We start from the raw sequence: 16,737 nt of genomic DNA on the forward strand, positions 1-16,737 counted from the left end.
GCATTCAATAAATATGGAAGAATCAATGATTTACAAGGGGAGGTGATGGCTGAGGCTATTAATCCAGAAACTCAGATAATATTCTGGGGATCCAGGTTCAAATGCTGCGACGGCAGATGATGGAATTTAAATTCAGTAAAAAAGAAGTGTGGAATTAAGAATCTGCTGATGACCATGAAAGCTTTGTTGATTGTCGGAAAAACCCATCTGGTTCATTAATGTCCTTCAGGGAAGGAAACTGCCATCCTCACCTGGCCTAGCCTACATGTGACTCCAGATTCACTGTAATGTGGTTGACTCTCAATTGCCCTAGCAAACCATTCAGTTGTATCAATCACAACAAAATCTCAAAGAAATGCAACTGGATGGATTACCTGGCATCAACGTGGGCACCAGGAAAATAACAATAGACACAGCTGTCAACTCTTCTCACTAACATCTGGAGGCTAGTGCAAAAATTGGGAGAGCTGTCTCACAGACTAGTCAACAATAGCCTGACATACTCATACTCATGGAATCAAACTTTACAGACAATGTCCCAGACTCCACTATCACCATCCCTGGATATGTTCTGTCCCACCAGCAAGACAGACTCAGCAGAGGTGTTGGCACAGTGATATACAGTTGGGAGGAAGTTGCCCTGGGAATCCTCAATATTGACTCTGGACTCCATGAAGTCTCATGGCTTCAAGTTAAACATGGGCAAGGAAACCTCTTACTGATTGAGCTGGTCAAGCGCTAAAAAACATAGTGGCTAGACTGGGTCTACAGCAGGCAGTGACAGAACCAACAAGAGGGAAAAACACAACCTAATTCTTACCAATCTGTCCATTACAGTATTGCTGAGAGTGATGACCGGACAGTCCTTGTGGAGAGAAAGTCCTACCTTCACACTGAGAATAATCTCCATCATGTTGTGTGGCACTGTCACCATGCAAAACAGGATTGACTTCAAACAGATCTCGCAACTCAAGATTGGGTATCCATGAGACACTATGAACCATAACAGCAGCAGAATTGTATTCCAACACAGTGTGCAACCTCATGGCCCAGCATATCTGCATTCAACCATTACCATCAAGCCAGGGCATCAATACTAAATCAATGGAGAGTGTGGGAGGGCATGCCAGGAACAGCACCAGGCAAACCTGAAAATAAGGTGTCAACCTGATGAAGCTACTAAACAGGACTATCCAAACAGTTTGGATGCCAAACAGCATAAGCAGCAAGTGACAGATAGAGCTAAGTGGATCAGATCTAAGCTCTGCAGTCCTATCACAGCCACTTATGAATAGTGGTCAACGATTAAATAACTCACTGGAGGAGGAGGGTCAACAAATTCCCATCCTGAATGATGGAAGAGCCAGCCCATCAATGTAAAAGATGAGGCTGAAGGATTCGTTTCAACGTTTTCCAGTAGTGCCCAGCATTGCAAATACCAGTCTTAAGCCAATTCAGTTCACTCGTAATATCAAGAAATGCTTGCAGTCAATGGATAATGCAAAGCCATAGGGCTTGACAACATTCCAGCAAGAGTATTGAAGACTTGTGCTCCAGAACTTGCCAATCCCTAAGTTAAGCTCTTCCAGTACAGTCACAATACTGCCAGCTATCTGACAATGTGGAAATTGCCCAGGTATGTCTTTACATAAAAAGCAGGACAAATCCAACCCACTCAATTACTGCCCCATCAGTCTACTCTCGATCATCGTTAAATTGATGAAAGGTGTCATCAACAATGCTATCAAGCAGTACCTGCTCACCAATAACCTCCTTAGTGATGCTCAGTGTGAGTTCCACCAGGACCACTCAGCTGCTGACCTCATTATAACCTTGATTCAAACATGGACAAAACAGCTTATTTCCAGAGGTGAGATGAGAGTGACAGCCATTGACATCAATGTCGCCTTTGACCGAGTGTAGCATCAAAGAGTCCTAACAAAACTGAAATTAATAGGGATCAGAGGACAAACTCCCCGGTGGTTACCTGACACATTGAAAGATGGTCTTGGTTGTTGGAGGTCAGTCATTGCAGTTCCAGGATATCTCTGTAGGAGTTCCTCAGGTCACTGTCCTCAGCCCAAACATCTTCACCTGCTTCATCGATGACCTTCCCTCCATCATGAGGTCAGAAGTAGGGATGTTTACTGATGATGGCACAATGTTCAACACCATTTACAACTCCCCAGATGAAGCAGCCCACGACCAAGTGCAACAAGATCTGTACAATATCCAGATTTGGGCTGATAAGTGGCAAATGACATTTGTAGCCCATAAATGCCAGGATATGACCATCACCATTAAGAGACAATCTGCTTGACATTAAATGGTGTTACCATCATTGAATCCCCCAGTATCAGCATCCAGGGGTTTACCATTAACCTGAAACTCACCTGGACTTGCCACACAAAAACAGTGGCTACAAGAGCAAGTCAGAGGCGATGAGTAACTCAACTTCCCAAAGCCTGTTCATCATCTTCAAAGCACAAATCAGGAGTGTGGATGAGTGCAGCTCCAATAACACTCAAGAAGCTTTCCACCATGCAGAACAAAGCAGCCACTTGATTAGCACTCCCTGCACTACTAATGCTCAGTAGCAGCTATGTGTACTATTTACAAAAGAAACCCTCATGTGGAAAAGGAAAGATAGATCTCGGTGAACATCATAAGGATAACTTACCACAGAGTAAAAAGGAAACCCTTGAAGGGGAAAGAGAAGTTAAAAAGCTCCAGTGTTTTCACTGCCATAATGTAGGCCACATGAAATCACAGTGTTGGTTGGTTAGGAAAAGTACTGGGAAGCCAGATTTAGGAAAACAGGATAAGCCAGTGACATTTATTGGAGTGGTAATGAAAAGTACAGTGAGGCTAGAAAGCTGCACCAGAATGTACAACCTGGTCAGAGGTCGGTTAAGGAGCAAGTGCCAGACATTCTTACACCATATACCTGCAAAGGAAAAGTTTAATCGCCTAGGGAGGAGCAGCAGGTGAAGAGGCTACAATATTAAGAGACACAGGATCGTCTCAATCTGTGATGTTGAAAGATGAGAAAATATGTACTTCTGAAGGACTATTGCCAGAAAAAGTGCTAGTCATGGGAATTCACAGTGCTCAATTATGTAAAGTGAGGTTAGAGTGTCCAATGAAAACTGGAGACGTCATGGTAGGAATCCTGGACAAACTCTCAGCTCCAGGAATGCAATCTGTCCTTGCTAATGATAAAGGTGGTTCACAGGTAGGTGTGCGGCCTACTGTGGTTGAAAAGCCAGTGGAAACTCAGGCAACTGAATATTGCAGGACACATATCCTGGGATTTTTCCTGACCGTGTAGTTTCGAGGTCACAAAGTCACCAGTTGAACAGAAGAGATCAAAGAATTGAAGTGGAATTAGCAGAGATCCTGTTTGATCAAATAGTTGAGTCAAACGAAGAGCAGATGGATGACAAAGCAGACATCTTTAATTCAGATAAATTAACTGAGTTACAGCAGACAGTGGAAAATTTAAAGCAAGTATATCAAAAGGCATACACAGAAAAAGAATGTGAATGTATCCCTAAATGTTATTATCTTAAAAATTATGTCTTAATGAGGAATTGTCACATATTTAGGCAGATGGGAAATGGGCAGAAATTCATCAAGTCGTATTCCCAGTGGGTTATAGAAAGGATGTGTTGCGAGTGGTGCAAAAGCTATCACTATGTAGTCATTTAGGAGTGAGAAAAATGCAAGCTAAAACACGCAACATTTTTACTAGTCCGGACTGCACAAGGATGTAGTTAAATTTTGGCAGACATTTCATACATGTCAAGTAATTGGAAAACTACAGGCAGTAATAAAACCTGCACCGTTAATACCTATTCCTGCATTTGAGGAATCTTTTACGAGAGTCTTAATCCATCGTGTAGGACCTCTGCCTAAAACAAAAAGTGGGAATCAGTATTTTTACACAATAATGGATGTGTCTACTCAATTTCCAGAGGCCAGTCCATTATGCAATAGTACAGCTAAACAGATTGTAGTGAAACTACTCAAACGTTTTACTAGATATGGACTACCCACAGAGATACAATCAAATCAAGGGTCAAACTTTATATCAAAATTATTCAAGGAAGTTAGAGACAATTTAGGAATAAAACAATCCAATCCACTGTGTACCATCCAGAGTTGCAGGGAGCCCTAGAAACATGGTATCAGAAATTAAAGACCATGTCGAGGGCTTATAGTCAAGACTACCCAGATGATTGGGAAAAGGGAATTCCATTTGTGCTTTTTTGCGATCAGAGATGCACCAAATGAATCAACCAAATCCAGTCCATTTGAATTAGGTTTTGGGCATGAAGTGAGAGGACTGCTAAAAATGATTAAGAAGAAATTGGCAAATCAGAATTCAGAGACCACATATTTGGACTATGTGTCAAATTTTCCGGAACAATTAAATGAAGCAGGAGAGTTGGCTAACCAGCATTTAAAAGTATTACAGCATACAATTAACCAGGAAGCAGATAAGAAATCAAAAACTCATAATTTTGCTTTCGGGGATAAGGATTTAGCGTTACTTCCAGTGATTAGTGAATTTTTAAAAGCAAAGTTTAGTGGACCTTATTAAGTCGAAAGGAAATTCAGTGAGGTAAACTCATTGATAAGGGCTCCAGACAGAAATAATTCTCACAGAGTGTGTTACATGAATATGCTCAAAAGGTATTTTGACAGTGAAGGAAAGCCAAAGAAGACTGTGTTATTGATTAGAATACAGAGGGAAGAACGTAGTTCAGAGGATTCTGAATTGGACATTCCTCAAATTAAATTGGACAATGGGGAAGTTGTCAAAAATTGGGATAAGTTATTGAGTTACCTTCCAGAGGAAAACCAAAATGACCTGAAACAGTTATTACTATCACATGGGGAGATATTTGGAAAAAAGCTGGGAAGTACTAACCTAATTGTGCATGATGTAGATATTGGAGATACTGTTTCGATTAAGCGACATCCTTATAGGCATAACCCTCTCAAGTTAACACAGGATCAAAAGGAGACTGAACACATACTCTAAGATGATATAATCAAAGTGAGTTACAGTGACTGGAGCTCACCCATAGTAATGGTGCCAAAGCTAGATGGTATCCAACGGTTCTGTATGGACTATTGTAAATGCAGTTATAAACACTGATACAAATCGGATTCCGCATTTGGAAGAATGAGTTGTGAAGGTAGGACAAGCAACTTTTATTTCTTATTTGGACTTGTTCAGAGGATACTGCCAGGTACCTTTATCCGAAAAATAGATGACAATTTTGGCTTTCATAACACCGAACGGATTGTATCAATTTAAAGTCATGCCATTTGGTATGAAAAATGCACCAGCCACATTTCAGAGACTAACCAGAAGGTCATTGCTGCATTACCCATTGTGTAGTTTATATTGCTGACCTGATGATTTTTAGACATACATGGAAGGAACATTTGCAACATTTATTAGACATGTTCGATCGACTTCAGGATGCAGGCTTGGTGATAAACTGGATAAAAGTGAACTTGCCAGAGCCCAAGTCACTTTCCTAGGCCATGTTATTGGACATAGGTAAACGGCCCCACAGAATGCAAAATTCAAGGTAATAGAGGTGTTTACCATACCATTGACGAAAAGATCAGTACTAAGCTTCCTGGGATTGAATGGATTTTATCAACATTTCTTCCCAAAGTTTAGCAGTGTGTCTACTCCACTCACTGAGAAATGGAGGTGTTTGGTGGCAGGAGTGAAACAGACTGAAACAGAATGTAGTAGTCCATGTTTGCATGTTTATAGTCAATGTAATGAATATGGGCATTGTAGTGTACTAATAATTTAAGATTTTTTTAACGGGGGGTGGGGGAAATTGATGTTGCTGTTCCTTTAACAAGGTTATATTGTCCTTGGCCTTTTTTTCAGAGAGGTCGTAAAAGAAACAGGTTCCAAAAAGTCTGGCCTGGTGGGTTTTAGTGCCAATTTGATGATAGCTAACAGATACTGCCTCAGAGAAAAAAAAATCTGTTTTGTTTAAAACTAAGTGGTTTGACCAGTGGAATATCCTCTGTATACCTACTTAAAACAACTTGACAAGTTAGGGTCTAAGCTACTTTCTTGAAAGGTTTTGAGGGTTCTGGCTTGGTCCATAACACCAACAAATGGGAAAAATATACTGAAACACATTTGCAGACTTTAGCCAGAATAGTTGGAGAGAAATGCTTCTTACTGATGATGTGGCTGAGAACCAGAAAATGGAGTATTAAGGTGACTGGCAAAAAACCCAAAGTAATGTCAACTTAATTATTTTATACAGTCAGATCTTAGGATTGGGAATGCATTGCTTTAAATTGTGTTGGAGGCAGATTCCTGATGAAGGGCTTATGTCCGAAATGTTGTTTCTCCTGCTCCTCGGATGCTGCCTAACCTGCTGTGCTTTTCCATCACTACACTCTCAACTCTGGAGGCAGATTCAACCATGATTTTCAAAAGAGACGAGAACCACTTATGAGGAAAAGGAAGGGGAGTTGGACTATCGAAATTGCTCTTGGCCTCAGTGGGTGAAATGACCTGCTTAATGCTGTAACCATTCCGTGGTAATCATTCAAAAATAATAGCAGCTATCCATATTACAGATCATTTCTACTTTAAATTTATTCTGAATTTATATTTACTGTAATATTTACTGACATGGAATTTGCTACAACTTGCATAAAGAGGAACTGGCACTGACACCCACCTTCTTTACTCAGTTGCAACAGCTATAAATGCCACATGTCTGACATGGACAGAATTGGCATACCACTTTTAAATATGCAGGAATTATTCATTGATTTTCTATGAGCAAGTTGCTGCTCTTAATCAATATTTTTCATTCTCTTCAAGTAAACATGCCCACAAACACTCCAGGGTAGAAATCATTGCTGATGTTGTTGTTGGATAAATAATTAACCCCAGTAAATTAGCATTAAAAATTGAAGAAAGCACATTAGGCCATCTACAATAACAATAGCTTTCTGTTCATATATCGGATGCATATTTAACAATTTCTAATTGCCCATTTCTTTCAGCTAACCTCAGGGGAACATTCCATGTATGGATTTGGAAGTGATCCCTGTAAATGTTGCCTAGTAAAGGGGCACTGCCACACATTAGTCATATAAGCAAATAGGTAGAAAGCAAATTGATACAGATTAGCTTACACAGCAACAGAAACATTTTAGAAGAATGGAACCAGCACTTATAGAAAATTTTGTTACATCTAATAGTTAAATATACTCTCATACAAGCATCAGGGTAAGTCTGGGTGTCACTGGGACGGCAAGTTGGTGAGTATGGGTGTTTATGAGGAGAGTTGAATTGGTGACTGAGACTGAGGCTGGAGGAGGGAGAGGAGGAGTAAGGGAAGTTGGGTAATAGAATTATGTACTGTTGGGAGCTTGTAGTGGGGGAGATGCTTCTGATGGTCACAGGTAAATTCTCACAGAGGTCCCCCATTGCCCAATATCAAGTTCTCCAGTAAAGGCTGCTACAGTATCCTGCTGGTATCGTCCGTGGGAAAAATGGTGACAGAGAGATAAGATACTTAAGTGGCAGGGTGGGGCAGCTGGTTAGATAGCAGCTAGGCTACATTTCACCAGTGTCCCCTCACCCATCAAAACCTTAGTGAATTGGGGGGGGGGGGGGCGCAGTATGTAGACCCTGAAGTTTATTAGCATGATGTAATACATAGATTGAGAAAGAGAAGGGGCTAAGTTTGCATCATGGAGGAGCTTCAAAGGAACATCTAAGGACCTATCTTTAGCGGCCTCTTGTGTTTCATCTACATAAAGGGCAATCCCTCCCCCCCCCACCTCATATCCGCGCAATTGTTTTCTGTAGTTTCAGTTACCCATGGTTTACCAAGGCTGGAATATATTATAGGGAACATTCCGGAACCAGGGACCAGGAGGCTGCTGGGAAGGTATATCTCCTATTTAAATGAATGGGTTCGCTCCAATCTGCAGTCTCGGGTTTCAGCGGTAGGCCCTGGAACATATCCCCTGTGTGTATGGGTGGAGGGGGGGAGAAAAGACTGTGGTGTTCCTCAGATGTATTGTCGAATGGCACCGACATTTTTACATGCACGTAGATGACACCCCACACTTTTTCACCACTATCTTTGTCAACTCCTTCACTGTTGCTAAATTATCAGACTACTTATCTGATATCCAGTACTCAATCAACAGCAATTTCCTTCAATTAAACGTTGGGAAAATTGAAAACATTTGGTTTCTGGTCCAAATTCCATTTTCTTCCAGTGTATCCATCTGTTTGTTAACAATGTGAAATTAATCTATTCTGTTCACAGCCTTGATCATAAATTTCTGATCTAATGTTGATGCCACCACTGAGACTGCTCATTTCTAATTCATTAAATAACCCAACTTTATCCCTGCCTCAGCACATTTGCAGCTGAAGTCCTCTTTCATGCTATGTTACCTCTGGATTTGACAATTCCAACTAGTTTCTTGCTGGTGTTTCACAATGAATAATAAATCAGAGAGCATCTAAGTCTCTCTTGTCCCTATCTTAATTCAAAGCAGGTCTAGTTATTTTACGTTCGATCTGCTTTTTGACCTTCATTCACTTCCCAACAGGCAATATGATTATTTTCAAATTTTCCTCCTTATTTTCAAACACCTCCAGGGTCTCACCTCCCTATTCCTGTAACCTCCTTTAGGCCCACAATCTTTCATAATATCTGTGCTCTTCCAATTCTGGTCTCTTGCACATCTCAAGTTTAATTACTCAACTTTGATGCTTCTGCCTTCAATTACCTGAACCCCAAGCTTTGGATTTTGCTCTGTACAATTCTCTGCCTCTTTGTTTCATTTTCCTCCATTAAGACATCTCTTTGACCAAGCATTTGATTCTCTGACCTAATATGCCACCATTTGATTTGGTTTCTTATTTTGTGATACAACTTGAGACATTTCTGTACATTGAAGGTGCTAGATATCCAAGGTTTGTTTTGAAGACATATCAAGCTGGTCATCAGCCTGAAGATTCTGATTAACATATCATGAAAAATAACACCAAACATCTGACAAGCATTGTTCCATGAATATAAAGTTTATTCACAGGTTCTCCATCAGCAAAACCAGATTTTAATCTATGTTACTCATTGCCAAAATACACGTGGCACAGTCAGTGGCTAGGCAAACTGCAATTACACCAGCCTCCACTTAATTTCAGTTTTACATTAAATTGCTGAAGATTATGCCTGAGAGAAGCAGAGAGCAAACCCTCATTACAACTTTCCAGAATCAATCTAACTTTCCCAGTGTAGTTGCAAATTAGCATGTCAATAAAGTCAAACTCAAAATTTGATCACTATTAGAAGAATATTATAATGGCAGAATCCACATCAGTTCCAAAACATTTTGAAATGGCTCACAACTGAATAATCCCCAGCTACCATCAGCTCTGAGGAGGATCACTTGACCCGAAACATTAACTCTGATTTCTCTCCACAGAAGCTGCCAGAACTGCTGAGTTTTTCCAGTAATTTCTAATTTTGTTTGTGAAAAAAAAAAACCTTTGCCGTGTTGGGACAGCAGATGTTTGTCTTCGTTCTGAACATATAATTCATGCTCACAGTATGTGCTGTCTTCTTTGCCACTTATCCTTTGCCTGTGTTTTGTGGAGAAACTACGCTATGTTCTTCGTGGCCTGCAACACATTATTGATGAGGATGAGCACCTCACTAAGACCTTTCCTATGCTTCCATTTTTTGCCTTTAAACAACCGCCAAATCTTAAACAGACAATTGTTTGCAGCAAACTGCCCAGCCTTCAGGACAACATCGACCATAACACCGTGCAACCCTATCATAGCAGCTGCTGCAAGAAGTGTCCGAGTGTCGACATGGATACCACCATTACACATGGGGACACCACTCATCATGTGCGTGGCAGGTACTCATGTGACTCAGCCAATGTTGTCTATCTCATATGCTGCACATAAGGATGCCCCGAGGCATGATACATTGGTGAGATCAAGCAGACGCTACGACAACGGATAAATGGATATGGCGCAACAATCACCAGACAGGGATGTTCCCTCCCAGTTGGGGAACACTTCAGAGGTCAGGTACATTCGGCCTCAGATTCTAATATGTTTCCGTCTAATGTAAACCTGCCCTTGTCAGTGATAAGCTTTCTTAGTTGCTTTTCCCCACTACAATGCATCATATCACCAGATAGGGTCTCAGCACTTGTTTGTTGTTTATTAACCAGCTTTAACTTGTCATCAATTAGCTTGAACAAATAATATGAATGTTATAATTGCATGAACAATTTGCTAATTAATGGCCATTAAGAATCTTATCCCTCTGTGATTGTTTTTCTCACATCCCAGGCCAGTAGGTACAATGGAGCAGTTTGTGTTATAGCTCTGTATCAGCTACACAGTTTATCAGCCATGGAACAGTACTAAAGAAAGCATTTATTTTTGCAGGTAGACCTTGATTAGTTGCACTTATTTTAATTTCAGCAAGTGAAATCTCAAGAATTGTACATGTCAAGGCCACCTATTTCTTACAGTTTCAATAATAGGAGAATAATAAGCTCACTTTTATAAAACTATTATGTTCTAATACATATTATTTATGATCATTACATTTTTGGTTTTAAGAATGACGTTATTTTAAAATGATTGGATGCCCATACCTGTGTTGCAAATATGAGACCAAGAAAATAGAATGATACGCAAAGGACGATTATCATAGAAAGGTATCTTGATTGCATAAAATTAGGCAGCGCATCTGTTATACTTGTTGTAATTGTTTCTGGTAAAACAAAATATCAAATATCAGTAGTTGATTTATATTCTAGATTGTGTTTATATTCCCTGCTTTTTCTATATGATCTAAAACAATGCAAACTGGAACACAGAATGAATGGCTTCGCCAAAATGCAGAATTCATTCCCCAAAACATAAAGAGTAGTCAGTTTTCATTTCTTTACAATAAGGGTTCTCAACAAGGGAAGGTTTCCTGGACTCTGCCAGAAAATAACTAATGTGCAGACTGTGGTCATTGTACAACTTGTCATTTCAAAATTACATTTGCTGTTTTAGATTTTTGACATTTTTTGATGTCATGCTTCCAGCTCATAGTGTGAAGGATTGAAAAGGCACTTTCCTTTCAAGTATGAGTTTGACAGGTAAAAGTACATTTCACATACCTCCTGGGATTGACTGAAAGGGATGCCAATGGAGCAGAATGATCAAAAGAAGCTGAATTTGTGATGCATAAGGTTGGTGTGTTGAGCAGGGGAAAGAGGTCAGGGCACAAGAAGATCAGAGTGAGTAAATGATTGAGTGTGTCTATTCGAGTCACATAAACCAGCAGCTTCCAAGCTTCACATCGTCTGTCAGATGTTTGTTTCAGCTTCATGGGTTGGGGTCCCCAAGCTCTTTTCACTTTTATTTATATTTTTGCTACTTCCTTTTCCTTCTTTCTTACTCAAGCATGAGTTGTATCACTTGGTCTCTAGAGGCTGCCTCTTCTGCCTGTGTTAACATATTGTGATTTCTTATCAGCTGCCTTCAGTTTGCCCAGTTGTGTTCTGGTCCCAGCTAATAACAATACTGGGATAAGCCAGGTCCAAGACTGAGGCCTGGCTTGAAAGACCATAAGTTTCATTTTTGCTGTGTTCAACCATGATGGTCGATCATTGAACATTTTCACAAGTAGTTGCTGATATACGTTCAACAAGATAACATCAATGCTCATCACACACAAAAGGAAAACCAACTAATTATTTTTCACCATGAAATGGTCTTGGTAAAAATATCAGAAATGAAATTTCAACCCTTTTACCCTCAGCATCAACCTTACAAGTATTCAAATCTCAGTGAAGGGTCATCCTGTTACACTTAAAACTTTCTTGTTCAGCCTGTGTGGCTCATTTGGTTTCAGGAATTTTACTTTTTCTAACTTCTAAACATTTTCGGAGCAAGCACAAGGGTTTTTTTTACTCATTCATGAGCTGTGGGCATCACTAGCTAGCCCAGAATTTATTGTCTTCTCCAAGTTGCCCTTGAGAAGTCGTGGTGAGCGCCTTCTTGAACTGCTGCAGTCTATGTGCTATAGGTTGACGTACAATGCCATTAGGGAGGGAGTTCCAGGATTTTGATCCAGCGACATTGAAGGAACAGTGATATTTTTCCAAGTTAGAATGGTGAATGGCTTAGGGGGACCTTGAGGTGTTAGTACTCCCATGTACCTGCTTCCTGTGTTCTTCCAGATAGTAGTGGTCGTGGGTTCGCTGTCTGAGGACTCTTAATTAATGATTATAGCGCATCTTTATTTTTAAATTCATGTTGTGGGATGTGGGTGTTACTAGCTGGGCCAAGATTTATTGCCCATCCCTAGTTCCCCTTGAGAAAGTGGTGGTGAGCTGCCTTCTTGAACCATTTACTTTGGGTTGATCCACAATATCATTAGGGAGGGAATTCCAAGATATATTTCCAAGTCAGGACGGTGAGTGGCTTGGAGGGGAAGGTGGTGGTGTTCCCACGGTTTGTGCTTTCCTTGTCCTTCTAGATAGAAGTGGTATTGGGTTTGGAAGGTGCTATCTGAGGATCATTGGTAAATCTCTGCAGTGCATCTTGTAGATGATACACACTGCTGCTACTGAGCATCGGTGGTGGATGGAGTCGATGCTTATGGATGCAGTATCAATCAAGCGGGCTGCTTTGTCCTGGTTGGTTTTGAGCTTCTTGACTGTTGTTGGGGCTGTACTCATCCAGACAAGTGGGGAGTATTCCATCGCACTCCTGACTTGTGGCTTGTAGATGGTGGACAGGCTTTTGCGAGACAGCAAGTGAGTTACTCTTTACAGTATTCCTAGTCTTTGACCTGTTCTTGTAGCCACTGCATTTATGTGGTGAGTCCAGTTAAGTTTCTGATCAATGATAACTCCCACGATGTTTTTAGTGGGGGATTCAGTATGGTAACACAAAGGGCGGTGTTTAGATTGTCTCTTATTGGAGATGTGCATAGCCCAACATTTGTGTGGCACAAATGTTACTTGCCACTTGTCAGCCCAAGCCTGGATATTGTCTAGATCTTGTTGCATTTGGACACATACTGCTTCAGTGTCTGAAGAGTCGTGAATTGTCTGAACATTGTGCAATCATCGGTGAACATCCCCACTTCTGATCTTATGATGGAGGGAAGGTCATTGATGAAGCAGCTGAAGATGGTTGGGCCTCGGATACTACCCTGAGCAACTTTTGTGGAGATGTCCTGGAGCTGTGATGAATGACCTCCAACAGCCACAACCATCCTCCTATGTGTCAGGTATGACTTGTGGATAGTACAGACACTGTGTGTTGGTCAGAGAGGGAATGAGGGTTTGTCTGTACGGTGCCAATCAAATGGGCTGCTTTACCCTATGTGGTGCAAAGTCTCAAAAATTCTTTCAAGTAAGTGGAGATTATTCAGTCACATTCATGACTTGTACCTAGTAAATGGAGATAGGCATTGGTTCGTCAGGAGCCAAGTTATTCGGCAGAACATTCTTCACGCCTGCCACTGTAATATGATTAATTCAATTCAGTTTCTGGTCAATGGCAACCTGGATGTTGACAGTGGGGATTCAATGATCACTGCTCATTAATGAACATCAAGGGGTTATAGTTAGATTCTCTCTTGTAAGAGATGGTCATTACCTGGCACTTGCATGTTGTGTATGTTACTTGCTGTCCAGTAGCTTTTTTTTTTCCATTCTAGCAGTTTTCTGTTTCTGGTGTTTTCTTCAAAACCAGTCATGACATTTTCCCAAACTCTGGTATTTTTTTTGGAGACTGCTAAACAAACAGTTTTCACTTTGACTTCACAGCACTGTGGATTTATCTACTTCATTTGGACTGCAGACATTTTAAAAAAGCAGCTCATCATCACCTTCTCAACAGCAACTAGGGATAGACAACAAACGCTAGTTTGACAGTAACACTCCGACCTGTGGAAGAATCGTTTTTAAAATTAGATATTAATCAGCCAATCAGGATGGTTGCAACTTGGAGAAGAACTTGGTTGATGCTTCCACACATCTGCTGTCCATTCTCTTCTAGGTATTTGAGGTCTGGAAAGTGTTGTTGAAGGAACTTTGGTGATTTGTTGCAATAGATTTTGTGGATGTACACACTGCTGTACTGGCATCAAAAGTGAAGGCAGTGAATGACTAAGTTGGTGGAGTAAGTGATGTTGTCCACGCTTCAGACACTTACTTCAGTTTATGTATTAAAAATATTTTACCCATGTGCTCTTATTGGTGAGGGAGAGAAAGGGATACAGAATTCTATTTGCAGTTCAACTTGATTTTATTAGTAAACTATTCCTTATTAAAACACTATGTGAGCATTTCCCATATTCCCACAATATTTACTCTCTATTTAATTCTACTCACCTGAGAAACAATATTACCTATAATAATCCACATGTCTGAGCTGCCCACTGGAATCTCCTCCCTCTCCAATGAAGGGTTGTTTCTCTTCCACAAAGGTGGGTCAGGGGGGGTCTTCTCCTGGGTCTTTTTGGGTTGCTGCATTGTCTTAAGGCATGAGTCTTGTTGCGAGTCTCCCCTGCAAGTCTTTGCTGAGGCTTCACTGAGAGGTGGCATCCAGATGTGTGTTTCTTTCCAATTTTGGGCCCATGGCTGCTTGGACAGTGATAGCTAAATGGCTGTTGTGTCCTGGATGGTGTTGAGCTTCTTGCAAGCATTCAAAGTTGCACTCAGAAATTGCAACTCTTGTTAAATGGAAGAAGGAGGCTTATGTGACAATGAGACGAGATGGTTCAGTTGAGGCGATGGAGAGTTACAGATTAGCTAGAAGGATTTAAAGAGAGAGTTAAGAAGAGTAAAATGAGGACATGAGCACTCTTTAGCAAGTAAAATACAGGAGAACCCTAAAGCTTTCAATAGGTATGTGAGGAATAAAAGGATGTCTAGGGTAGGAATAGGGCCAGTTCAAAGACAAAAGTGAGAAGTTGTGTGTGGACCCTGTGGAGATCAGAGAGGTGCTAAATGAATATTTCTCATCGATTTTCACTCAGGAAAAGAAGAATATTGTAGAGGAGAAGAATGAGACAGGTGATATTAGACTAGTAAGGAAGAGGTATTATCAATTCTAGAAGGAGTGAAAGTAGACAAGCCCCCTGGGCCAGATGGGATTTATCTGAGATTGTCTGGGAAGCTAAAGAGGAGGTGTCAGAGCTTTTGGCTTTGATCTTCGAGTAGTCATTATCTACAGGTTTGTACTAGAGGACTGGAGATTGCAAATGTTGTGCCCTTGTTCAAGAAGGGCAGTAGAGATGACCCAGGTAATAGACCAGTGAGCCTTACTTCTATTGTAGGAAACATTTTGGAAAGGATTACAAAAGATAGGATTTATAATCATCTAGCAAGCAACAACTTGATTGCAGATAGTCAACATGGCTTCGTCAAGGGCAGATAATGTCTCACAAACCTCATTGAGTTTTTTGAGAAGGTAACCAAGCATGTGGATGAGGGTAGGGCAGTTGATGTGGTGTACATGGACTTCAGTAAAGCCTTTGATAAGGTTCCACATGGTAGGCTGTTGGAGAGAATGGAAAGGCATGGGATTGAGGGTGATTTAGCAGTTTGCATGAGAAACTGGCTTTCTGTAAGAAGGCAGCGAGTGGTGGCTGATGAAAAATATTCGGCCTGGAGTCCAGTTACTAGTGGTGTGTTACAAGGATCTATTTTGGGACCACTGCTGTTTGTCATTTTTATAAATTACATTAGACACAGGCATAGGTGGATACGTAAGTTTGCAGATGACACTGATGTCGATGGAGAAGCGGACAGTGTGGAAGAATGTTGCAGGTTGCAGGGGGACAAGGATAAACTGCAGAATTGGGCTGAGAGGTGGCAAATGGAGTTCAATGCAGATAAATGTATTCTTCACTTTGCGAAGAATAACAGGAAGGCAGAGTACTGGGTCGATGGAAAGATTCTTGACAGTGTGGACGTGCAGAGGAATCTTGGTGTCCACATATATAGATCCCTAAAAGTTGCCATCCAGATTGATAGTGCTGTTAAGAAGGCGTACGGTGTGTTAGGTTCTATTGGTAGAGGGATTGAGTTCCAGAGCTGTAATGTCATATGGCAACTATACAAAATGCAAGTGCAGCCGCACTTGGAATATTGTGTAGAGTCTTGGTTACTCCATTACAGGAAGGATGTGGAAGCATTGGAAAAGATGCAGAGGAGATTTACCAAGATGTTGCCTGGTCTGGAGGGAAGGTCTTATGAAAAAAGGCTGAGAGACTTGGGTCTGTTTTCATTGGAAAGAGGGGATTTAATAGAGACATACAAGATGATCAGAAGATTAGATAGGGTACCAGGATGCTGCCTGGACTGGACGACTTGTCTTATGAAGATAGGTTGACTAAGCTCGGACTTTTCTCTCTGGAGAGAAGGAAGAAGAGAGGTGACCTGATCGAGGTATACAAGATAATGAGAGGCATGGACAGAGTTAATAGCCAGAGAATTTTCCCCAGGGCAGGACTGACTGGCACAAGGGGTCATTGTTTTAAGATATTAGGAGGAAGGTATCGAGGAGAAGTCAGAGATAGGTTCTTTACACAGAGAGTTGTGAATGCATGGAATGCTTTGCCAGCAGTGGTGGTGGAAGCAGAGTCATTAGGGACATTTAAGTGA

At 40.9% G+C, this 16,737-nt stretch overlaps 1 protein-coding gene across 1 annotated transcript in view; it reads right to left on the minus strand.

Annotated features, from left to right (window-relative positions):
* Nucleotides 1–16,737, minus strand: part of LOC122559955 (sodium- and chloride-dependent neutral and basic amino acid transporter B(0+)-like) — a 57,139-nt gene that overhangs the window by 9,360 nt on the left and 31,042 nt on the right. The window contains exon 6 of the mRNA XM_043710063.1: nt 10,714–10,832. Coding sequence (XP_043565998.1) covers nt 10,714–10,832 — 119 coding nt within the window. The remainder of the gene's footprint in view (nt 1–10,713; nt 10,833–16,737) is intronic.

The sequence above is a fragment of the Chiloscyllium plagiosum genome, chromosome 20 (assembly GCF_004010195.1).
Source record: "Chiloscyllium plagiosum isolate BGI_BamShark_2017 chromosome 20, ASM401019v2, whole genome shotgun sequence".
Classification (NCBI taxonomy): domain Eukaryota; kingdom Metazoa; phylum Chordata; class Chondrichthyes; order Orectolobiformes; family Hemiscylliidae; genus Chiloscyllium; species Chiloscyllium plagiosum.